This window comes from Stigmatopora argus, chromosome 14 (assembly GCF_051989625.1).
Source record: "Stigmatopora argus isolate UIUO_Sarg chromosome 14, RoL_Sarg_1.0, whole genome shotgun sequence".
In the NCBI taxonomy this organism is placed as follows: domain Eukaryota; kingdom Metazoa; phylum Chordata; class Actinopteri; order Syngnathiformes; family Syngnathidae; genus Stigmatopora; species Stigmatopora argus.
The window spans coordinates 12,968,552-12,995,802 of NC_135400.1; the positions used below are offsets into that span (position 1 = coordinate 12,968,552).

General features: G+C 37.5%; 1 protein-coding gene across 3 annotated transcripts in view; it reads left to right on the forward strand.

The window, feature by feature from the left end:
• Positions 1–27,251, forward strand: part of LOC144088051 (voltage-dependent T-type calcium channel subunit alpha-1I-like) — a 97,989-nt gene that overhangs the window by 22,340 nt on the left and 48,398 nt on the right. For all 3 annotated transcript variants that reach the window (XM_077618247.1, XM_077618246.1, XM_077618248.1), the window contains exons 3-4: positions 6,348–6,611; positions 25,586–25,698. In XM_077618247.1, coding sequence (XP_077474373.1) covers positions 6,365–6,611; positions 25,586–25,698 — 360 coding nt within the window. In that variant the 5' untranslated portion in view covers positions 6,348–6,364. The remainder of the gene's footprint in view (positions 1–6,347; positions 6,612–25,585; positions 25,699–27,251) is intronic.

Consider the following 27,251-nt stretch of genomic DNA (forward strand, 5'->3'; position numbering starts at 1 on the left):
GATAAGTCTGTGACATGTGACCAATATTTTGGCTTGCCGTACATAAATATATTGATACCTTCGGCTTGGAAGAATTACATATTACTTTTGGAACTTGTAATGGCTAATAATACTTTATTATTCCCTGAAAAAAAGTAATCAGGTATATTACTAGTTATGTTTTATTATTATTTCTTGGTCGATTTCTGTTAACATTTATATTCATCACTATGAACAGGAATTTGTCATTTTTTCAATCATTATTAAAAAAAAAAAGACGCACGAGTAGTAATTACGTACTGATTAAAATTTTAACGGCTGAAGTAGAGCTTACAAAGCCAAGTAAATAGAATTGAAGGTTGATAACCAATAAGTCAGAATGCTTAAAATGGCTATTCATTTCCATATAGAAGAAGAAGTGGACCATTGCAGAAATCTCTTCACTGTTCACTTTCTCTTCTAATATGCAAGTGACCCTTTCCTCACTTCCTTCCTGCAAAATGAGCATGTTTGTGCAAATGAGGTAATTAGGAAGGATTCCTTTGAGATTTAAGGTTTGAGAAAAGATGTGAAGAGAGGTAAGAGAACCTCCTGGATGAGGGTTCATGCATCTGACACTTCATTAGGTACACCTGCACCACCTAATGAGATCCAATAAAAGCCCCGATGGAGATAATAATGCTCTGTTTTGATTGACAGTATCACAGGGATATTATAATTATGCTTATGGCATCCGCATATTCTGCATTTTACTGGAAATTGTTTGTTACCCTCTAATGTAGCTGAAGGAGAAGCTCCAAAATTAGATTTGCATCATTGGAGCACTTTACTCCACAGTAAAATGTAATCACAATGGTAAATATGTTTTTCATGTGTTGTATATCTTTTAGATTAGACAGGATTTGGCCAGATCATAAATTATCATCACATGATACATTAAACTTTTGCTTTGCTATTTTTCTCGCAGATAACATCTGTCCTTAGTGACTTTCTCTTTCCTCCTGTGGGCGTCCATTGCCCTTCAGTTTACTATCGTTTTTTTGGGTTTTTTTGTCTGTCATGCTTAATTACCACCATTTTATTTGTTTGTTTTCATGTCTCTTTTGCTATTCTATGCTTGATTAAATGTGACCTGGTACTTTGTCTTTTCCAAACCCTTTTTTGATGTATCATCTAATCTTTCTTTAGTTTTTTTCCACACTCATTACTATTACAATGCAGATACACGTTACATGGAAAAAGCCAATATTTTGAATATCAACCCCAATTTAAAGGCAGGACATTGTCTTTTCACACACACCACGTCCTTCCAAAGTTTCGAAACTTAGGACAGCATTCTGTAAAAAGACGTGCATCGAAAAGGATAACTACAGCTGACATACTGTGTTCACGATTTCCCCACATTTAGTAGAAATAAATGAGTTATGTCATCACAGACAGTTGCTCACCCTTACTCCGTATCTGAATTCACTTTCACAACTTTCGGGTCAAGTTCACTTCATCCGTAGCATATAAAACTTTCAAAATTAGGAATTATTCATAGTGGTTTTGTTCATAGATTTTGAGGTATGCTATGGCATGGTGTTAATACATAGTTCCCATTTCAGGTTTTACCTTAAAAGTGCTCAAAGTGGTCAAAAAGGTTATAAACTGTTGTTCTGTCGCTACAAAAACCCTCCATGTTAGACATTGCGGAACATTAAACCCTTGCTTCATGCACTATCACACTTTTATTTCCAGCATGAGAAGATATACCTTAATATTTGATGCAAGTTGGCTGAAGGTCCTGAATGTTTATTTTCAACCAATCCTGTTCAAACTCAAATTTTACTCGACATAACATTGCCTTCCGAGCATAATTTATTCAAAAGCAATCTTCCTTTTCCACCATGGGGTTGGCAACAAAGAAGATGACTATTTTATCTTATTTGGGGCTGAAATTCCACAGACATATTTAACAAAGTCTCGCTCTCAAATTGACAGGCTCCACTAAGGCGGTATATGATTAACCCTGATTTGCTACGCCCACAAGTGTGACTGCATCTCTAAGGAAAGTATGTGTGTGTCATTTATCAGGATATAAGAGTGACAGCAAGAGGTCTAACAGTAAATCATCAGCAGCGTTATTGGAACAGCCCCCTCTCGTGCCACTGTAGATTAGTATTGGGGATTTGAGGGCTTCTGGTGTAAATCAGGAAGGGCGTGCCGGAAGGAAGCATTGCCGTTCCTCAACGGGTCAGCTAGGCACACACATAAAAAAATAATCCAGAGCATAGCTTAATCTGTGAGAGAATGCAAACCAAAATACAACTGGTCTTTTATTAGGTATTTTTGTGTACTACTATAACGGTAAATGGCTAATCGAGTTGAACTGGGAGAGAAATTTGTTCAATCAGTGCTACTTTAAAATTTGTGTAACCTTTAATGTTACCTCAGAGGAAAAGCACTATAAAAAGTTTAAACATAATTTGCCTTAAATCTGTATATTTATATGATAATCGTTTTTAATCAGGCAAAAATTCATGTATCAAATATGATATACTTGGCCATATAGGATTAAATATATAGTCAAATATATACTATATATGTAAAAAATGTTCAGCAAACCAAATAGCATACCTTGTGGGAAAATATTATCACATATTTTTGATTTAATGTCTAAGATTTTCATGACCCTGATCTATTTCAAACAACCTGAATGAGATTCTGGATTCAGTTTGTGGTAAATATCTCAAATACATGTCTTATCCCAAAACATTTAACATTTTAAAGCAAAAACTAATATTTGGCTTCAAAGCAATGGGTGTTAAACGATGTGCAAATCGCTGCCCCTAAAAGGTCATAAAGGCCCACGGCACACTCACTACATGACTCAGATGAAAACAAAGGAACTGAACATTACAAACACATTTTAATCAGTAAATCACACATGACCACGAGCCACTCAAGCAGAAAAACTACGATTCCTGTTGTTCATTTTACGAAGTTTTCTGGCTCCTGTTCTGTATGATTAATTTTATTAGGACATGATTGTCAACGAGGATGCAGATCTTATCAGCATCTTCAGCATCCATAGTGGCATTTGAGCGTGTAGGCTGTGAGGCTGTGCGGACTGACATCCACCCAAACGTCAAATTCGAGACTCTTGGCGGATTGTTTACAGCTAATAGCGCTAAAACAGATTGGGTTGATGGGGCCACTGACTCGTTGTAATCCAGTGACAGTCACTTTCTAAAGATGTTTTCCGACACAAAACTCACACTCAATGTTTATCACTGAAGGGAGAGGGGAAAATGAAAAATGAATGTGAATTAGACGAATAAAGTGGAACACAGGGGAATTAAAGCTAAAAATGTAATATTCCTTAAGCAATATGGTAAATTTCAATTGAGTACATCCACTCAGATTAGTGAGAAGACAAATGGAAAAACAACGTTTTGAGGTTTAAGTGACAACCAAGCGTAATCAGACATTTCTGGTTGAAAGAAATACTTTTTGACTATTTTTATTAGTTTACCCGAGTATCACTTTCCATGAAATTTGCAGTACCATGGAGGAATATGTTTATATTTGCGGCTGTGGGCAAAAGGAAGATTTTTACTGCTTGTATTGCTTGGTTTGTCGGTTGGAAATGTTAAGCAAAAACTACAAAACTAATTGGCCTCATATATGTGACAGCTGATTCTGTTGTTAAAGCTTAATGAAGGAAATGGCTGTCAAAACTTACTCTTACTGCATTCTTTGAACCTGGCAGGGAAATTAACTCATTGAATGTCTTGCCTATTACAGCTTGATAAGCATCTTTACTGGTCTGTCATTCCAAGACTAGTCTTGGACATAAAAGATAGAGACAGAAGATTGGTCTGACAGCTGTATGTCTAAAAATTCCTCTCTCTCAACATGTTAACAAACCACTTTGCAACTAATGGATGGTGATAAGGTAACCCTTCAGCTGAGCGATCCGTCAAATTGTACACCCTTCAAAATGCTTGTGAATTGTCAAACTATCTTCTGACTATTACATGATGTGAAAAAGAGGTTTATTTTGGCAACCGTTGTGAGCAAAAACGATATATTTAAGTCTTTATTATAAAATATGAATGTAATCAATATGCTCTGCCATGTTACAACCCTCTGGACTTTATATCCTGTCTTAATGACAATGACCAAAAGACAAACTACACTCTGGATTGGTCGCAACTCAATTGCAGGGTACGAATAGAGAAAGTAGCAACCTATCTATACAGTAGTCAAAATGATAAATCTTAAGTGCATTTTAGAATGTCCCTAACATTGAGTGATTTTATACAGTATATAAATGCCATTTAGTTGGGAATTATGTTTTACATTTGGCCTCCGTCACATTCATCATATTATGAAAAGATTTTGTATAAGGCTGCTAAAATGCCTCGAGTCCCATTTTAGTTAGGTCCTTTGTCAGTGGGTAGTTTATAAATACATTATACTCCTTCGTGAACTATATTGATAGGTTCACTAAAACAGTAATGTCATTTTGATAATTCAGCAGTATGTGTCAAAACTGGTTTGTTATAGGTCACCGTAAGGGGGAAAAATGCCTGGCGTGTCTGACGAGGCAAAATGTGTACGCGTATTGCTCTCGGAGGGTGCTGTGGTTATAATTCCAGAGTGCTGTTTCTGCTGACACACATACAGGAATAGATAGGATGCACAGGTTACTTACTACACAATTCATCAGGAAAGTGTCCTTTGTTTTTGAAATTCTTCATGTTTCGTGCTCATTTTTCACTGCCAACAGGCATTGTATGTGTGAACTTGCCCATGTGTGTTCTCAGCCTATTGTCTTGTCTCACAGAGATGTTGCAGTTAAGTTGTTAAGTTGGTGCAGCAGTCAGAACTATGGCAACAATGCTGGGCTCTGCAATATCCTAAATCGCACACCCACATATTCACAGACCGACAAACGCATATAATTTAATGCACTTTCTGGGCTAAAGTGTTAAAAACTGAATTCTGAGAAAACAGAGTAACCGTGCTGTAAACCAGCCTATCCATGTTTTCATGTTACAATATAGTGAGAGTGGGCACTTTACATGTTTGTACCATCCCCCAAAACATTAAGAGGACACAATAGTAAAAATTGCTTTCCATATAACATGCAAAATATGCACAAAACATCTTGCCAGAGGATTACATCCTGCTTATTCTATCACGTGTCCCATTTTGTTCCATTTTAATAAATAGCCCTTAATATAATTATCCTCTAAAAACAAAGCCTCTCCCTCCATTGGCTCTAAATCCTGCCGTAGCAGGATTTAGCATAAATACACACCTTGTTTGCACACATGCATCAACTGTGTTGTAATTACTGAAGATGAACATTTACACGTGATCACGCTCCCTAAAATAATCATGCGCTCACACGTCTCCAAACATTCTTCTGTTAATGCTTCCGGTGCTCAATTCTATGTCTAGCTTCAAACGTGTGTGCCTGAATGTGTATATTTGTAAATGTGTTCGCAGCTTTGGCTTGTTTCCATGTTGGCTGCCTTATTTGGCTGCAAGTTAAAAGCAAGAGGACTCCTAAGCTCAATATGTTATTTTAACTTGCATGTTTGCTCACTGGTTTGATTATTGGAAGGCTAGCCGAGGCAAAAAAAACAGAACATATTTTTAGTCAGCCTTTCATTTATTGCTCTTTTTCTCTTTTCGTATTTTTTTTTGCATAATTTGATATTATGTGGGTTTGTATGACATATGAAAACATAGTACATGAGCACCTGTGCTAAACTCAGTGTGCTTGTGTACAGTTTTATGCAACTTCAAATTGTGTGATTATTTACCACATAGATGACATTAGTGGGTTTTTTTTTTGCTTCTACTCTAACCATCTCTTTGAGGCTTACGAAATGCCCATTTGCTGGATTTAAATTGTTTTCGCTACAGTGGCTTGAAAGTAAATTACACGTCAGGATTCCCCCCTGCTGTTGAAAAGTAAAAAAAAATGTTGTGTTTGGGCTGAATTAAATCCAAATGAGTTGCTGGAGTACACTGATAAACAACATTACTCATAATTCAACTGATTATAACAAAAGTGCCTTCATATTAGAACAAGAACATTGCTGATTCAATCAGTCAGATTTCCAAGGAATAAAATTCTTTTGTGTTTACAATAAATAACTTGAAATCGTTTTTTATTGCTTTTGACTTGAACTAATGTATTCACAATTGTTATCATTATTTGGATGCCTCCATAATGGGCATGTTCTTTTGTGATTTCAATAAGTCACTTGATGTTGTACAAAAGTTTCTCCACTATAGTAAATATGAAAGCTTTATTCAAAATACCATTATATTTAACCTAATTTTAAAAAAATCTTTTCTTCCAGAGTTCGGCTGGGTTGCCATGACAAGCGAGGAGTGTCCTGTGCCGCTGGGGAGCATTTCCTCAGCAGTGCCAGGGCATCATGAGGAGTATGGCTCGACGCAGGGTGATGACATCATTGAGGAAATGGGCCCAGTTGACGACGCCAGCATCGGAAGTGACCTGAGCACGCTTGTGGTGCCCTTCCCCGAGCTGGCACCCGTGGTCTTCTTCTGCCTCAAGCAGACCACCTGCCCCCGCAGCTGGTGCATCCGTATGGTTTCCAGTCCATATCCTTTCATTCACCAGTGGGAATTCTCTTTTTTCCCCCCAGTCAATAATGATGTCAACTTACATTTCCCTGTTGTTTTGCCTGTGCATTTTGTCAAGGTTAAGTTGTGGGCTAAATGTGTGGCATCTTCTCGAAGGCATGCCGTGCCTCAATTGATCACAATCTTTGCTATTTATCCCCTCAACTAAAAAGTCACAAGTGATGCCAGTAGTGAGGTGAGTTTTGAGAACTACTAGATGACTTAATGGGAGAGTTGTAATTTGCTGCTGATACAGCTATGAAACTGCACATCTGCACTTAGTTATTGCTTGCTTGCTTCAAAATGGATTTTATTGAAATTAAGGCCAAAGGAAACTTTTTAACCTGTTTGGCTATATTTGTTTTTTTATTGGGCTTTTGAATTGTGCAAATCTATCTAATTGCTCATTGGCCGTTTAATGCTGATGTGCGGAAATTGCAATTGCACAGCAATAGAAAGTAATAGACAAACACCCCAAGGTAGGGAATTATGAAGCTTTTTTTACACCATACATTGCTGTTATGTATACAAATAATGAAGGATCATTTCGTCCATGTGCTGGTTTGTGTCAAAGTTGCACCTAACCTTCAGTTGTGTGTTTGCTGACCACACTTGCTTGACAGTGGCATTGGGAGTGAAGATGATCCGTTCCCATCAGGGGCACACAAAGATCACGCTGAGCTGCAGCGTTGTGCATGTGTGCATCCATCACTGGAATGTAATAGGACACACACAGCTTGGTTCGGTTCATTTCCTCAGTGGTTTCCCTGTGGTTTGTTCTTCAGTAGTTCAAGTAGCTCTAGACACAAGAGTTATCATCATGTGTGAACAATAGGATAGCCTGTGGAAGCAATTAGACTTTCTTTTGACCTAAACTGGGTGCCATTACAAAGTTTTTGACAAATATCAACATTGAACTAGTTATTGTGTTACTGGTAATGTTTTTACAATCATTGATTAAGTATTGTATATCCTTAGATGAATTGTAAGTGTCCCTTATGTGAAAAAAATCATTTTTACGTAGGGGTGCTGGAGCCTATCTCAGCCAATCGCCGGGCACAAGGAGACAACAAACAATTTACACTCACAGCCATACCTCGGGACATTTTAGAATGTTCAACCAGCCTACCATGTAGTATGTTTTGGACGTGAGCGAGACCCTCTTAAGCATTCTTTGATTTTGCATTGGCTAATTTGCTTATGCTGTACGGTTGATGTTTCCTCTTGCAACAATATTACTGCAAGCCATCTTTACCTCTGTCCTTTTATATTCTTATTTGTGTGTGAGAAGATTAAAAAAAATGAAACCGTTACAGCTGCGCTTGTTATAGCCGTAGTTAACTGTTGCAATCAGCTGAGGAAGCAACAAATATGCATCATAAGGTGCTTACTGATGTGTTTCTGCCTGCTGCGAATATGTTAAACCGACAGGTCAGAGACTTGCTCAGGAGTATGTGTTCAATTTTGCGTATCTTTGGTCATAAACTGGCGTGCACGTGTGCGGCTTTGTTGCATTTGTTAGTACTGAGGCCTTTGTTAAATTAGCCCAAGCTTTGAAGAAGATGCGTGTAAGCATATCATACATTCCATTTATGTGATGACAAGATCAGATGAGGTTTGTGAAATGTGTTTGTGTGAGTGTGTGCGTACCGGAATGTTTGTTTATGAGAGGATAATAAGTGGCTGTCTCACCATCTCTTAGGGGATCAATAAATATGTCCGCTACTCTGTAGTAGAGGCCTTCAATGACACACATGTGCCATACACACATCTGCCTCCACTGGTGGTCTCCCACGTACTCTCCTAGAGTACCTAAAGCATCCTTCGATGCTGCGACCCCCACCCACTCCGTAGAGCACATTTTACAATTTACTCTGGGACACTTCATTGGGTACACTTGCGCAGATGAACGATATACGGCGTTGACATTGTTTCATATTGAAGGACACTGTTGGACAGGTTTTAATTTAATTTTGTTTATGACTGCATTGCACCGTGCTCAATGTCAGTTGTAGTCTGTTGGTGCTCCAATGTTTTTTATTCAGTCACACTTTTTTTCCACATGATGCAGTGCCAACTAAAAACTGGCTAGTCTTGTAAGTGAAAAGCTGTTCCTAGCAGTTGTGGGCAGACATTGTAAACAAATGGAAAAACTCATAGAAGTTAGGTATGAAACAGGTTATAGTGAAATTTAATTTTCTGAGCCCTGTGACTTTTGAACTCATTGAACCAAAATTTAATCACCTCTTCTGTTCTATATAACAAACATATCTTGAAAATTATTTTTATTCCTCTCTTCATTTTTGATTTTTTTTTTCCAAATTCTGAGCTCTGTAAACTTTGACCTTTCCATCTCATTTCCCAAAATGTAACCACCTCCTCTTTTTCATCTTAACAAGCAAGTTTGGTGTGTTAATCCAGAGATGGACCGCCCCACACTACACCAATTTATTATTTAGGCATAGTGTTGACCGATTTCTTCCTCCATAGTGTCTTTCTTCTCCATTTAAGGATCAGTGCAGCTGAAACACCCTAATATTTATTTCCTCTTTCATGCGTTCTTTCTCTCTTTCTTACCCTTTCTCTTCTATTTTTTTTTGGGTGGGGAATAACAAAGCAAAGTCTCTTCTCGTCATCTTCTTTGACTGGCTCCTGTGGTGTTCATGCAGAATGACCGGCCTTTGTGGCCCATGATCCTCTCTGGCCTTGACAGCTTGTTATCTCCATGGTGACGGATGGCAGAGGCGTTGCTGTGCCTCGGTCTTAACTAGTGCTGAGGATGGAGCACACACCTGGGACACATCATCCACTTTAGCTCACCTTCCAGCTCCGTCTTAATACAATCTCCTTGGATATCTTTCTTTAGACTCAACTTTTGCTTCACATTTTCGAACTTTTAGATGAAAATGGCGCCGTAAAGTATCGTTAAAAAGTTTTGTCTAGTGGCTATGATGTCAGATTATTTTCAAATGATCTAAACACCATCATTGGTGTAGTTCCCTTCCACAAAATATTGCATATTCATATGCACTGTGCAATGATCTCAAAGTTCCACGTAGTATATTAATGAGAAGCTGTCAGATGACCCTGAAGAATGAGGCGCAAACATTAATGAGCCACTGCAACGGATAAATAAAACCTATTAGTGCTATTATGCCTCCAGAATATATCCCATTGTTAATGATATTTTCACATCCAATCCTGATCTTCCTCATTTTCTTGGCTCCTGTGGCCTTCTCCCTCTGGTGTAGTCCAAACTCCATTAGTGGATCCAGCGTCAGAGTTAGGAGAGGCACACTGGCAAGGAGATGAAGGCTTTAAAGTGACTCTAATGACTGTTGTCGTAGCGGACCTCACTGCTTGCACACTCTGCCTGACCTCTCTCACATGTAACACTCTTTTTAAGGCACTGCCTGTGTAATGGGCTTGTGTTTTTGTTGTTGTTGTTGTTGTTTTTTTGTGTGAAAGCCATTTGCCCAACATGGCATGAATATTAAAAACAGTGTTGTTATTGGCCATGCCCTTCATCTCAGTTCGCATATCACGTTAATACGTAGTCTGACCAAAACATAGTGATAGCAATGCTTTTTCAAGAAAATTAGAGGGCTCCTTGTGGTGGTTGCAATTAAAAAGAGAAATTGTTTTTTTCTGTCTCTCTAATGAGACTTGTCGATAAATGATGGGATTTTTAAATTTGTTTATTTATTTTTAAACCACAAACTGTGATGGTGGTAGTCAGGAGGTCACAAGAAGTATTGAGGAATTTTATTAAATTGATGCAGTGCTGGTTTGCTAATTGCTTTGAGGGCAAGATTGTTTATATCCAATTGGGTTTATTTTCTGGAGTTCTTCGTGCACTGTTGGCAGATCCTGGAAAAAAAAAGATTGAATAATTAATTATGCTGCTGTTACAATGTAGACTGCATCATAACTTGACAGAGAAATTACATTGGGATCCTGCGGTTCAACAATTTCTGTAATTTGTTTCGAAATATTTACAAAAAAAATAAAGTATTGGACATTCAACTAGGGTCAAATTCTCACCGTAAAAAAATCAACAGCGAAGTTTTACAGTGAAACCTCCGTCTTAAATGCATAAATGGAAGGCTACGATGTAATGAAGGCCATGAACACATTTTACAAAAGCCATTACTTTATGAATATGTTTGAGATAAATTGTGCCCATGCTAGTTAGCCAATTTTGATAATTAATATAAAGAGAAGATTCTTAAGTTTATTTACATGAATTTATTGGATCTGAGCATTAGATGAATGTGGTTCATGTGTATTTGTGATGTGCGTTCACCAAAGTCTTAACCAGGTCTTTTGGTGGTATTAAAAAAAGAGAGCAGCTTTAATTCACCATAAGGATCATAAGGACATCATGGACTCAGGCTTGTTTTGCCAATATGATTATCTTGACACTGAGCAGTCTGGCAAAGTTCAAATGTGGAGGCGTTTCATCCGATGCAAAAATCCAATTATATGTATATCGCGTATATGCGCTCCTTCTTAAGAAACTGGAATCCTGAGTGTTTTTTTATCCGGCTGTGTCAAGAAGGACAAGGCAGTTGTGCTTTACTTTTAACTTGTCTTCAGTGCAGACGTTGTGCTACATACACGACTCTGGAGAAAATTAGTCAATTACTGGCTGCATTTTTACCAACCACAAAGTGACAGCTTTGTAGTTTGTTCCATTTAATCTATTATTCACAAAGATTTTTTATCATATGAGTCATTCTATGTAGTGCTGGCTTGTGTCTAATTTTTTCTAATACAAGCCTAGAACGTTTTAATGAAAAACTATCAAGATAAAATGCATTAATTGCAAGATTGGAAAACAGGAATATTTGATGATTATATCACAAATGATTTATGTAACATAGTAGTAAATACAGTACTACTTTATTTTAGAAAGTAAATGTATTTATTTACTAACTATGAAATTTAAATACTCCTAGGGCACAGAATATATTGTAACATAGCCAAGTAAACTGTATGTAAAGTATTTCAATAATTAGTGGTTGACCGTTCCTTTAAATATTAACATTAAAAGTTAATACTTTTTTTAAAAAAAGCTTAAAAGCTTGGAACAGGGTTTTTCTAAACAAAACGGTTATCAAAAAGAAACCACGAATAGTTCTTTTGTTTGGGTTTCAGTGTTCAGGTTTGCAGGAAGTGTCCGAGTTGCGTGAGTCATTGGGAGGTGTTTATGAATATATTCTCCTTTTTCATTGATCATCAGAATGTTTCCGTGAGATCCATTTGGCCACTTGCAGTACCCGCTTTGAGGTCCACCCCTCTGTAATGAATACTTATGAGTCCATTAGCAGACCAAGAAGACTCATTACAATATCAAGGAGAGAAGCAGATCACATGCCCTTTCATGGCTTTTGAGAATTTTTTTCTCTCATGGTCTTCATCGATATATAAGCAGAGTGTGCTATAAAAATCCCAGTGACAATTATGGCAATCTTAAATGGCTTCTTGGTGTCCTTTCACATTTGTGAGGGCAATTCTTGGGAATCTTGCGGCAGCATGAGCTTGACTGTGTCATACGCTTTCTACATCACAGCTCCTCCTGCATCCAGTTTGCATAAAAAAACTTTGTGATTCATCCTCCCAACAGCTGCCATGTGGGATGTTTCCCTCGCAGTGCATTGGTGTACATCAGTGACAAGAAATGGGCCACAATAAGAGGTCCCAAAAATCCTAGATAAAATGCTATCGGTATGCTATTATCCACACGATTTCTGTCGCAGATTCAGAATGTTTGCTGAGAATATAGGAAGTTGGCAAGCAATAAACAGTTACTACAAGTAATAATAAAGGACTAAAAATAACTGTTATTGTGCAGTTATGCTAGATGTACTGTACAAGAAGGGAGTGAAGGAAAAACTTCTGCTTGAGAGATTGGAATGCCATTTTTGCGGTCAGAATTGACAGGGAAATACAGGAGGAAAAGCAAGATTGTAGTTTAACACTCTTCCTCAAAAGGCAGCATGTGAAGGAAAGGGGGATCATTAGCACAGTGGCTGAATGAACTCTTGTCCAGTCCCTGTCATTATAGAAGATGGTTGGTATGTATGTGTGTGTCACAAGCACATTTTTGTTGCTTTTTCCTCTTCCTGTCAACGGAGGAAAGCATGAGGTATATAATTGCTTAGGTCCCAGAAACTTTAGACCTCCTTATAGGAAACCGAGATTCCACAAAGCCAATACAAAAGGTCAAAGTATAAAAGATGCAACACTGCATATAAATCTTAAAATGAGATACCATTAAACGTTCAGATTTTATATAAATTGTACAAATTGTCGGCATTTGGTTTGCTTTTGCTCAGAAAAAGCATCCGCATGTAAGGACAAATAATACAATGAAAAGCATTAATAGCTGAAAAGATCCGTAGATTTGTAACAAACTTCTTATTTTCATTGGCCAATGAAGAACATATGTCTCCAAAGCAGATACAAAAATTGTCTAAATAATAATTTGTTGTATTCTGATCTAATTCAGTATAGGTTACATCGGGTAACCCAACCTTATGGGCTATTTGGGATAGACAATAAATAGTTACATGGATGTTTTATTTTTATACCTTGACCTTTTGAACATTTGAACTTGTGACGTGACCAGCCAACACAGTCTACCACTATTTTACTGGCCTCAGTCCAGTTGCCCTTTTGCTCTGATTCCTTTCGCTCTGTTACCTCAAGAATTTGCCAGCTGAGAAGATAGAGTGTAGAGTAGGCGTGAAAGAAAAAAAAAAGGCTTCTGGCCTAAAGTGAGGAAAGAATGACCGCCACAGACCTCCTGGAATGACCCTGCTTTGTCACTGTCAAACACACACACACACACACAAACCATTGCACATAGATATATGCCCCTCCTTTATAAAATACACATATAATCCCAGCTGTCAGATATGTGTTAAACATATATGGATCATACTCAAAGTAAATCCTCTCTTTGTATTTCTCCACCAGGAATGCTGTATGTGCATTTTGGGGGCATATGTGTCAAGGCATAAGCTTAAAGTTCTCTGACCACTAAAGCTTGCCTCCAAGTGTGTGCATGTGTGGTTAAAACATTACTGACTGTGGCTATTAGCAGCCAAAATTAGCTTTACACGGTATCTTAAGACATCAAATGCCAGCTTTAAATTTACTACTACACGTTACTTAATGTAGCTGACTTGGTGTGTCCACGATAGAGATGGGTCATGCAAAAAAAAGCTTAAAGATTCCCCAGTCAAACTAGTAGCTTTGAGATGGACAATGTGCTGGATGGAAACAACAAAAATAGTTGAATGATACAGTTTGGTGCCAGAGAGACATTTCATCAAATGGTTTAATGACCACAAATGGGGTAGGGATTAGGAAATGGAGTCTGGCTTTGCGTATTTCCATCCTGTTCTGTGTGAGGGAGGCTGATATCGTCTCTATTCTGTCACACTCTTCTCGTCTGATGACTCTAAATGTGTGGGAGCATGACGATGTCATCATTTTACACCCTCTGCACACACGCATTGGAGTCTGCAGGAAGAGGAAGCATGATAAAAGTGTCAAACTTGGGTAATAGACACCCTCTGTTTGAGAAGTCCATTGAAAAAAAATAACAGCATTATCGTTTTATGATCAGATACACAATCTCTTTCACAACATTTTCATTATGTTGTAGCTGGAAATGCTATTAAATTAATATTTTAGGTGTAAATAACCTTATTTAAGGCAAAGGTTATTTAAACCATAGCTCATACATACAGTTGAATTTGTGTCACGTCAGTCTGAATTCTCAAGGAGGGTAGCATATCCATGAGCTATTGTAAATTCCTGAATATCTTCATTTAAAAACACAATTTAAAACAGGAAAGGTTATTAATCTGAGCTCACTAAACCACCTGCTGTCCTTAAATACAAACCCACACTGTTTCACTGGCAAACAAAACTTGACAACACAATTTTGTGCAATTTAGTTTCTTGGCAGGGGATTTAGTAGAAGACTGAGTGTGAGAGTTTCCTGTTGGCTTTATTCCCCACAGTTAAATAAATAGTGATTACTAAGCCAGAGAACATGGTTCTTTGCATTAAAAAAATAAAAAATAAAAACTGCACACCGGCCAGCTGTATAATTTAATTCATAGTAATTATATATTACATGAGTTTCCTAGCATCTGTACTACTAAACTACTTTAACAATGTTGGCATACCACTTGTTTTCTTTTGTATGGACTTTGTTAAGGATTCAGCATATTTTCTAAACATGATCATCATATTGAGTAAAATGTAGAGAAGCTATTTTGTTCAAAAAAATGGCCAAGTTGGATAAAGAGAGAAGTAGTGTAATAGAGTGACCTTTTAATGTCAGTTACAGTCATTAAGTTGTTATTTGAGAAAACGAAATTGTTTGTTGTTAAATTGGCATGGGAACATTCTCTTCCTTGGGTAATTGTCATCTATTTGAATCGGTGCAAATTTGTTCTAATGTCCTCTTGTCTTCTCCTTTCTTGGGAGGCCATGTGTCAGTTTGTCCACGTGTGCGTGCTTGTGCATATTGAGTTTGCCTGTACCTGAGCTTGCCAACATGCAGAGATGTGATCCCACTGAGAACAGTTTCTGTCAGGGCCTATTAATATCAGTGAAACCGTTTGAGCTGCAACAACTGACCTTGGTAATGCTTCACTTAACTAGTGAGCTCGTCTAGCCTGCGTTTCATCACGCTCTTTATTGTCTTTTATCATACACTCTGAAAACTAGACAGAAAGAAGACACACATCACAATCTACTCTGATATATCTCCAAAAACTAGTTATTAGTCCCCCAGGCAACTCCATCCCTCCAATATTTTAAATTTTAGTACTAACTTTAATTCATTATAATGTTTCTGGACAATAGATTAGCTTTCACGAGGAGTTCTGCATTTCTGTAATGTATTGTTTAGTTCCCCCTCTACACTAAATAATGTGTACAATATATGAATACAGACAGATGCGGATATAATAAGTGTGAGAATATTAATAGATCCATTAGACACCATCTATCGACACCAAACGGTAATAATTTGAAAAAATGTGTGTACACTTGCCAGTGAAATTAGGATGTGTACAAATATTTTTGAAAAATGCAAACCTTTCACATCCCTTAAGTCATATTTTAGCCATCTCCTCATGTAGACACTCACCCAATAAGATGTGAAAAACAATTGTCACAAATCACATTGTGTCGAGTGCCTGAACACAAATGCTGTCATGGTATGACTGCGCTGTCCCCTCACCAACTCTTGACATTGCCTCCAGGGAGGATTAAGTCCAAGAGCAGTCAGAGAAGTATTGCGCTGCCTCTGAGGCAGAGAGGGAAAGATTGATAAGGAAAAACCTTTGCCAGTTAAACAACAAACAAATGGATTGCGACTAGACATCTTTATATGTTGATCTATATTTTATTTTTTTGCAAATGCTGCCACTGGAGATGGAGAATCAAGTTGGTACTCAACAAAGACCTTTGAAAATGCTACGTGGTCCAATTCCTTAATTGCAATCTCATTTATGATGGAAATTCATCTGTAATGGATAGCTAACTGACAAGAAACGCAAAGGTGTTTGCAGAGCAATGTTAGGTAGCTTCTGCTTGTTAAAATGAATGGTGCATTTAATTGCTATTTCTTTACTACACATACTGCATTCTGTTATCAGTGTGTGTGTTGAACGGACTCACACTTTTTGTGTATTACTAAGTTTCATTTCCAGTGCAATGCTATTCCCACCATGTCACTTTACCACCCTGAAGACTTCATTACAGATTAAACCATAACTTTATATTGAGATGATTTATGTAGTTCACATCTTAAAAGTTAACCTCTAAATATCGGTCATTTATCATAGATGTACTCTTTTTTTTAATTTTTTTATTTATTTATTTTTTTCAAATCTTATAGAAACTACCAATTATCATCTGTTGCATAATAGTTCTGTTCCATGATATCCTGTATGACATCCACTGGTCCATGACCTTTTTTTTCCCTCACCATTTTGTTTGAGACTTCGGAGTTGACCACTCGTGATTCGTGCTGAAAACGAAGCAATGGTCAAAAGCATGCAGAATGAGAGTTGGTTGGCAGTGTCTTATGTTGTAGCCAAAATAAATTCACAAGCGGTGCAATGTTAAAAAAAGGATGTCTGTAGCTTTTCAGGAAAATGCTGCCGTGTCGCCCACGATAAGACAGAAGGGAGCGCCTGTAAAAATATACCGCGCCAAGCATTGCAGCTCGCTGCAGTTTTTGTAGGGTCATGCCAGCAGCCTTTCGTTAAAGCCTTGACTTGGCTTGTCATTCTGCTTCGTCTGCGTCCTCACCCTCCTCGTCGACTCAACCAAGCATGAGGAGCGAACAGCAGAGGGAATGTGGGGACAAATTACTGACTACATTTGGCTGTAGAATGTGTTTGATAAAAACACATGTTTGGAGACTGCCGTGTTGAGTGTAATCTAGTGTCAAGTGCTGATTAATAAAGACAGGAATATTGGATTCTGGTGTGTGGTCACACCCGTTATGGATTAAAATTATTCAATCTTAAACTTTCTAAATTAAAAAGTAAATTCACTCAGTCCTGTAATCTCACAGGCCTAATTTGTCCTGAGATTAACCTGAAGGTAGAGATATAAAAGAGGCTACTATGCATTATTAAGTCCCTTGCTTCATTTTGGTCTTGCAGTACTCCCGGATTAATATTATAGTAGTAGTCTGATAAGGAAAAAACTTGAAGGGTGAAAGAATGGGCTGTGAATTTGATTTGCTGAGGTTTTCTTTCGCTCAATCTCTAACTGGCTTTCCCCATACGCTCAGAGCGAAGACAATTTCAGATTAAAATACCCAGGTCAGGCTAAAAACAGTTAATAGTTCAGCATGTCCTTTTTAACCATCGTACAAATGGGAGTGTTTTGTTTCTGAGTGAGAAGCAGTCAAGATTTTTTAGAGTGAACAACAGGCTGATATAATGAAGGTGTTACAAAGTCGATGTGAAATATATCTTTATAAATGAAGTACTATATCTGATTTCAACAAATGGGCTTGAGTGTGAGAAGAGAAACTGCTTTGACATGTTCTGAGTAGTTTTTACAAAATAATTGCTTTTTAAATGATATGTTGAGTCATACATCTTCAGCATTGCACAGACTTTTATCTTTTGCAGTCTTTGGAACTTCAATGCCAAAAGGTTGCCTCAAATGAAAACTTTATATATTACATGCCTAGCCATCAATTTTTACTGTGAGCGAAGCTATATTTTGAACTATTCCGTATTGAGTGGAACAATAGACAAAGGTTATAGTAGAGTGATGTGAAAAGGCCATATTGCCTGTTTAAGAGTGGATTTTGCTGGAAATGACTTGTACAGGAAGAAGTCAGTCCCCTTAACTGTTGTAGTTCACTTTAAGATGCAGTGTTTGGCGTTTTAAAGGCTCTTAGGAAAGCGAAAGCATTATGGGACTTGTCACGCTGCTGGTGTCATGTTTCTAAAGCAAAGGTGAAAATGTATCCCTTGGTACCTTTTTCCTGCAACATTGCTTCATAGACTGAAATGGTGGTGACAGCCACATGTGAGTCTCTCCAATTGTTGTGCTGTACTGTTGTTGTAATGCTGTCCTTTGGGTTTACAGCTCTCAAGTCAAAATGAGGTTAGCTGCGTATTTTAATGCGCAACCTGCCCTTGATAGGACTTGTTTGTTCCTGCGAGAACTGTGTTGTACTTTTGAATGAATGCCAATGAAGAAAACGTATTGAATATGTTGAATGGTGTTTAAAACACTGAAACTAGCATCAGTACCTTTTGTGGATTGCACAAAGGTAGTCAGTCATCTTGGAACAATAGCTGTTTTCATTTTTTGAAAAGATGCACCAAAAAAGATGCTATAGTCGAATAAATCGCGTAACATCACAAAATGCACATGACGTACTCGTATAGGAATCCGCTCGCTGCTTCCATTAAACCAAGAAAGTCAAAGTGACTGATGCTCGAAAGGTCAGGAAAAGGGAACATAAACCCATGGGTGAATGTATTTAAATAAATGTATTTCCACATAAAATATGGCTTCTTTCATGCAACCTGGGGAAAGAGACTTAGACTAGTTACAATATCGACAGTATTTGGAGGGAAACAAGCATTCAGTGTGTCATTCCTTTGTGGGCAATAATGACAATGAGTATTTGTCAACAGAGAGAGCAAAACTCATGAATTACAATTTACTGCAAATGTAGACACGGAAATTGGCCTTTAGGTATTGTCTTATGCCAAACTCTCTTCTGTTTGACTTGTTTTTCCACTGAATTCTGGCTCCCAGTCTTTATTTTACACTTGGGATCAGATCAGTCTGTTTGATCCCTGTTGAAATATGGATAAAGAGATAAGAGCGATGAGCACTCCCAGTTCATGACTCAACCATATTCTACCAATCTAGTCTATATCCCCCTGTTGTCTGCTATTATTCTCAAGATAGTGATTTGGCATTCCTTGTCCACAGGAGGGTAAAATGTCAGTTATTTTTTTCTAGTCTTCAATTGTATTTTTAAATCGGTGTGTTTTTTTGCTCACACAGTTGTTCACAAATTGAGGAACCACATTATTTTATACCCTATATGGACACGTGATTTCAATTACTAGTCTGTTCACCTGTGGACTCTTCAATAACCAAGCATCTAATTTCAAAGTGGAAAAGTGTGAATTTGAATGAGTGAAATGAATGGAATATATGTGACAAAACATAATGTTCATTAGTTTGAACCTGAAATTATTTGTCTTTGTAGTCAATTCAGTTAATATCGGTTGAAAAGGATTTACAGCTCCTCATACTCAAGTAGACTCGGGTCAGAATTCCTTTGATTCGAGTGCAATTGTCTGGTATGAGCTACATTTTAGGCACCACACACACTTGCTTTGTTTTCACACTTGTCTATTGCACCATAATATTATTCCTTTGGTATGAGCTGCAGTGTGCATGAGCTATGCTCCTATGTTCCAATGTGCAATGAAAATACAATTAATTCTTGTCACCCACACACAAGCACAAACATGTCCTCAAGGAATGTAACAGTGGATTAGCTTGCTATTGCATGATGTATTGGCTTTGCAAGTGCAGACCAGCGCTACAAAGTGATGAATGAGAAGTGTTAAATGGGGAAAGCTTGGTCCGATGTCCATTTGAATTGACTCAATGGTAGTTATTTGTGATGTTTATAATGTCATTGGTTTGCATTTGTAAGATGCGGATTTGACGTGGGTGAGTAATGTGAATTTGCTGATTGCATTGCCATGAATATACAGTGCAATGGAAGCGTGTTATGAAACACATGGTGTAGGATTTATGGAAATCTCAAATTTCAGGGGTTAAATTGCAAGTTACCCGAACAGAATGCCAGTTCTGATGTATGATCATGTATGCCAGTGCATGATCTCAAGATCTTGCGTTGTAAATTACTTGTTCATTCACTTTAAATGATTGTGCGGTGTCGCCAATAGTTGACGTCATGGAGAGTCCAGTTACAAAACAAAAAATATTTTTATTTTTGCCATTGAAGAGCTTCAGCTGATTCTTACCTTGAAAAAATCTCAATTAGCACTAACTTCATACTAAAGAATGGTACAATCTTTGCACTTCTAAGATTTGTAAATGTAGGCAAAAAGTATGGGTGGTGAATGACGGTCCATTGGCTCTGCCAAGACCACCATCGCAGTGATTTTGTAACTGTAAACATATCATGGTTTCTGAGAGAGCATAACTGCTGACATAGTGACGGAAGATTGACATGAGGTAGCAGAGACCGGACAGCGAGACGTACTGGGAGGATGATTCTTTGCATCAGAAGAGTGGTCCCTGCAGATGTCAGCAGCACCACCTGCTCATTGTGTCTTGGTTTTCAACTCTTCACTCTCTTTCCTCTGTGTGCAATTCTCTGACCTCGTGTCAAATTCAAGCTAATGGCTTGCGTACTCTAACCACTGAGCCGGCAAAATCTCTACTCTGCATGTATTTGGCTTGCGTTTTCTATCCTTACCTCTTTATGTCAAGGCCCGCTTTTTTTTAATACTTTCCAATCATTGGCGGAAAAAATGTTCACATTTCGATCCGTAATACCATCTGGTGGTCATGTTCTTATACTTTCATCATACATGCTATCTCACTAACTCATGTTAGACTATACTTTCTTTATCGTTACACATGCAGGCACATACTTTTGCACACATACTCAGGATGTATTGCCTTTTATTTCCCATGGTGTCTGCAGTGCATTCGGCTTCAATTGCTGTAGCAATGCACTGAAGCAAGGCACCTGCTGTGCTGAGCTGATATGAGGAGAGAGTCAAATGCGCGCACACATGAACGCACACACAACACAATCATCCATACTGTAAATTAGGCTTCCAAAAGACTGAGATACAGCTGAAAAAAATGCACCCGGGGTTCATAACTACGAGCTTGTAATTGCAACTTTTTATCATTTAAACCAAAAGGCAGAAAATTGTGAAAATCATGTAGTTGGTTCTATGTTGTTGTTTTTTATGGAATCTTTCTAGGCTTTTTCTTTCATGAGACACCTTTTGTGGTTTGTTTTTTCCCCTAGTTCTCAAAGTTTTAAGGGCTTACCTCTTGTGCTTTCATGTGAAAATCTCAATATGCTGCATGTTTGCGAAAAGAACAGACAGAAGTACCAGAAGAGCATGCCTTCCCCTGTTTTACAGAAAGAAATAGAAAGACCTGACTTCACTCTATACATCTACCGAAAGTGATTTTTGGGCTCTGGCACATAAACTGAAATAACATTTTTTTATGTATGCACATTAAAACTCTACTGCGTCATACTGACAGATCTTGTGTGGGGGTTTGTTGCCCGACTTATGCAAATAAGCGGGGGAAATATTGGAAAACCCCCACACAACTCAAAATGATCTACTACACTGCTAAACAACCACAAACATAAACTGCAATAACAGGTAGATAGAAATGGACATTATTATGCAGGTTCCTGCTTGCTATCTGAATTTAAACGTTCTGTAATAAGCAATATTGCTAAAAAAAATCTAATCATGGGTGGCAAAAATAGACTCCCATTACCCTTGTGAGGGTAAGAAATATGAAAAATGAACGAATGCATGTATATTGCAAAAATAATTTGTTGACTGCAGCCTGAATGTCAAATCCACAGCTTATCATTTCGCTCAGAATGGAGAGTTGTGAATACTCTGTCCGGTGATTTTATAGACATTGCTTTGTTGGCTCAACCCTTTCAAGGGCTGCATTGTCGGGAGCAGTCTGATCCACAGAACCATTGAGGTGACAGCTGCCACCTCCAAAAAATCTCTTGCCACTCTTGCTGCCAACCCAATGTGAACAAGGCCAGAAAATGTATGAACTCCAAGTAAAGACTGGTCTGAGATAGCGCAAATGCACCCAAGTGCATTTAAACATGATTGATATCGATTTTTTCCAAACAGAACTCGCTCAGCTGCTTTCATCTGTCTCTTTCTTAGCATTGTGTAGCCACCTTCTCTCCTGGCATAAGTCTATTCTCATTGATACTTTCAGAGATATATTAATTTAATCATGTTCATAATTGTGCTCATATTTTCCATGTTCATGTGCTGAAAAGACTTAAGCTGTGGTTTGACCGATTTCATTTGTGGGTCTAGGAATTGTCTTTAAAAGTTGTTTAAAAAGGCCAGGTAATAGGTGAAGTTCATTCATTTTGCTACAGGTTGTTTGGTTATAGGGCTTCAATGATAGTGGGATAGTGGCTCACTTGTTATTCTGGTTGCACTGCTGTGTGTGTTCCTTTTAACCCACAGACATGCTGCCATGTGTTGAGATGAGAACATTAAGAACCAGAGTCTTTTGTCACCATTAAGTGCGGGTCATTCTATTGAGTAGAGAAGTAAAGGAAGGTAGATACCAAGCTTTGCCTTAAATGACTGCGATTTAACACAGTACATTGGTCGAATTCAGGCAGAACTTTTCATTATGTCTGGATCTGCCTCAAAATTCATTCCATACAAATGACTGTAAAGGTTTTGCTTCCTATTCCTACAGACAGGCTCAAAAATATGTGAAGAAAAGCAACCACCAGGCACATAGCTGTAAGTTTTTTTAGGACCTTCAAGGCAATCTAAATTGTAATATTATTTGCATGAAATTAAAATCATGTACACTCCTATGTAGACATTGAGGGAGTTATGCAATCAAATGTCAGCATCTATGTGCTGCCATGTCAATCTAATCAGCCCACAGCCTTCAGAATCAGTTGTACTGGCTGATGTAACAACAAGAAATGGTACTGTTTCTTTATCCAATCACTTTCCAAATGTAATTTAAAGGGCCAACTGTGTAGCAGGAACACAATTATGTCACCACGTTTCCATCCTTTATTTGGTCAAAGCAAAGGCTGTTAGTCAGCTACTCACTTTTATCATTGAGCAAAACACATCAACACACGTTATAATAATCAGTGTCTCTGGTTTGTGACATAATTTTTTTACATTTTTTGTACTTATATTAGATGCATGTTGTATTGTAGTTACGTATACATACATATATATATATATATATATACATACATAACTTGTGACACAGGTTGAAGGAAAAACCCGTAAAGAACATGTCCTACAATAAAAGGGCAAAGCAGCTGGAGTGAGGATCATAGCAAATATTGATAACCAGACCCCAACCCCCAGACCTGCACTCCAGCAGAGACAGACACCCATAGACAAATTGATCTGCAGTGACTGAACTCCACTTCAGTTGAAAATTAAATTTAACAAAAAGAAAATAGGTTCGAGAGCAGAGGAAGACTTGTGGAAGTGAGCCAGAATGCCTCCACAATAAAATGCTGGATATATTTTTTCCCGTTTTGAGCTAGGCTGATCACAAACTGCAGTCTGAGAAAAGCCTCATTGTAAACACAAATCTCCTGAAGTCATGACTCATCTAGTTGCAGTACATAGCTGTTGTCTTGGTGCAAGTATCAATGTATCGTTTCAATGGATTATACGGAATTTTAAATGTATACTGGCAGTCAGAGGCAAACTGGAAGTACACATGTTATAAGACAAAAGATGCTTGCATGCATGCAGATATTTTCTACATTCGTAGGAAGTCCATTTGTTCCAATTTGCAGACTCATTAGACGTGTACTGTATGACAAAAAGGTAAGAATTATATACATGACTGGAAAAGACACTGACTACCCTTAGGCTCATACTGAGAAAAGAAGATGCAAATCACCTAATGGCACTTTTGACCTTCTGCGTTTTTTTTAAATGCATAACTAAAGAAATTTTCATTTGAGTATTTCACTCAACCATGTAGTTAATGTAGGGATTCATTTTTACACTTAAACGGCCAGACAAGACAATAAATGCTAGCCAAATCGAACTAGTAATGTTCAATGTGCTTTTAATAAATTGCAAATGTAATGTGTTTACATGTGTATAAATACAGTATTTACAAGCATCTCTTAGATCCATCTGAATTTTCTTTCGCTAGGGTCAATTATTTGCATCAATTTATCTATTGCAATTTAATGTGAGCATTATCAGATTCCAAATTCAAATAGGTCATTTTTTATCAACACGTAGAAGCACTTTTCCACTGAGATGAAAAAAATAAGACATCTTGCAACTAAAATGGTTCATGCAACATTGGCCTTCATTTTATTATTGTGATGATTAGAATAGCTTTTTCCCCTCAGGGTTGCCGGCATAAAATTGAAGATCTTTTGGTTACCTGAAAAAAAGAAAAATTCACAACACCGAAGGGAACATTTTGTCAAAATACAAATGGTGTGTTCGCCTCAGTCAGAACGCAAAGACATTTAAGAAAAATAGGACATTGGATGAGTCTCTGATAAGAATCTCTATTGACAGAATGGGAGGTGCAAAAAATTAATGGTGACAAGAAGCAAAGGAATATAAGAGGGATGTCTTTATAAAGAGATGATGCTTAGAAAAAGACAATATGTCATGCTAACAGGTGCACGATCTCAGGAAATAATTTAAGACTGATTCCAACAAAGCAAAGAAATTAGGAATCTGTCTCTCTTATCTCTTTATTTCCTTTCTTCCTGGTGTCACACTGTCTTAGCTCATTGGTGACATGTCAAGGGGCCGATACGAGTAGACATCCATTCGTGTGTGGAAATCAGCTGGTTGTGAGTCAGATGCCTGTGGCCACTACCCCACAAAGGGGGGCGGGCCATGTTTCGGGTCTTTATGACGGAAGAACGCAAACTGCCATTTAGACGCTCAAGTCACAGTTGTTTGTGCTGCTCCTGACATGGTTTATATCGAATAAGATGAACTTATAGAGTTCTTAAATAACGTGAATGTCATGTCAACAGAGTTTGGAAGTGAACTTCTTTGCAAAAACGTGCTTGCTTTTTCACCTAATATGATTTTAGGTGGTTTCTGTTCAAATGAGTTGGGTTTTTTGTGCTTATAGTGTCATCTTGTAATTAAATTACCTTGACAAATGATAGGGTGATAGGTGATCAGGATCGTGCCTACGAAAAGAAAAATATATATTGTATACTTTCATTGTTGGCATATATGGATTCAATTGTTTTAACAACAGCAAAGGTTGCAGTCTGCTTTTTCTCTAGCTCTCTTTGTAATCCTGGATAGGAAAAGTTGCTGGCTGGATGAATTTTGAGGTTCTATTCACATTTCCATTTTTAGAATACAAATAAAATCAGTTCCTTCTATATTCAAATATCAACTAAGCAGAAACTGTTTCAGGAATTTGTTTTAAGATGGCTTGTCTGATCTCACCATCATGTCATCCCCATTCCTGAAAGATATTCATATATTGATGAGGTCACATTGATGTTTGAAATTCCACTTTTTTTTAACTGTTGTTGACATTGCCGTACTACCCCTTACAAGTTTTTGCATTCTTAACCCTGCTCTCGTCAATACGTGGTTCGAGAGGATTAGCATCATGGTCATCTTGCTCAACTGCGTGACACTTGGAATGTACCAACCCTGCGAGAACATCGACTGCACCTCCGACCGCTGCCAAATACTCCAGGTAATGTTTTGATCTATTTTTTTTTTGTATTAGAACAAGAATAAGGACTTTTTGGAAGGCAATTACAAAATTTGCCTATGTGCCACTGACCGTCAACTCTCACCATATCCAATCTCTGTTTAACTTTATATGAATTTTACATCATTCACTGAACTATTTCCGTGACATATAGTTCTGCTTTAATCCTTTGTGTATTCCACCACTTGGCAACATAGCTATCTTTCCTTTCTCTGGCCTTTCTTGCACTAACAAGCCTATTGTTTCTTGAAGGGGTGCCTATTTTTAGTGGCTGATAGCAAAGGTAGAAATTTTGCTGACTAAGCTTATCTCATAAAATTCAAGGGTGGCCCTTACATGCTACTTTTGGAAAAAGTCAAGTTTGGCCTTTAAAATAAGATGGAAAGAAAAGAGAGAGAAAAACATTTTTATACTGTATGCATAATCACGCTGATAGAGGGATGTATTTTTACAATTATAATACTCATTTATTATCTGTTTACCAATCAGTAGATGGACACTTGAATAATTTTCACTTATACTAACAATTGATCTTGGTGAAGATATGAGCCATATTTATTTCTAGGCTCAAATGATCATTATATTAACTAAATTAATCTAACAGTTATGTAACATTTAGGAAATAGTATAGATTTTTTCTTTATTTGTGAATTAAATGGAGACATTAAATTTGAATTTGAAAATAACCAATGTAAATTCCAATTTAAAACTTTGCAAATATGGTTGTTGTACTAATACTATTTAAAATATAGATTTTTCCGTTCCGATTAAAATATCAATGATCAGTTTGTAGAGGTATTTCCTTAACTGTTCTTATTAATGAATTGAAGATTCGCTTTTAGTCACTATGTCCTTTTAAACAAATGTTTATCGTCATCTCAAAATAAGGAATTGAAGTCACCCTTTTTTCAGGAGGATGTTAAATGCCGGATTTTTGTGTATAGATCAAAATCCTCTTCTATTTGTCTCTAAGTGTTAAATGATTGCTTTGATTCATCTTGAATTTCTCTCATTTGCACATGCCACTAAGAGATCCATATGCAATACATCTTAGTGTTTCAACATCAAAATTCGAATGACCTACTTACCACCTCCTCCCCTTCCAATCCCAAATAGCAGCATATGAGGTAGCTCCAGTTTCACATCATGAAAGGGCCCTTGACACGTAACACCCTCACTCTCTTTACAAATCATGTTGATGATTAAACCTGATAGGCTGACTGAAAAAGAAACTGGCGGTGGTGACAAATAGCTACAATGAATTCATTCCCCCTTTCACTTGGAGCCGAGCGCAACAAGGATCCAACGGGGCGCAGCCAATGTCGAATTACACGTGAGGCTGGCAGGCTGCATTATTTATCAAAACATCATTTAAACGGCTTTTGAGACTCATTCTCATTTGTTTGCAATCTGGAAGGAATGCTGATGTGAGAGTTGTGTTGACTATATGACTCCATGTAATACCATTCTGGTACATAGTTTATTAGTTGAACACCCGTAGAAAATAAACGCTCATAAGTCAACTTTATTATGCA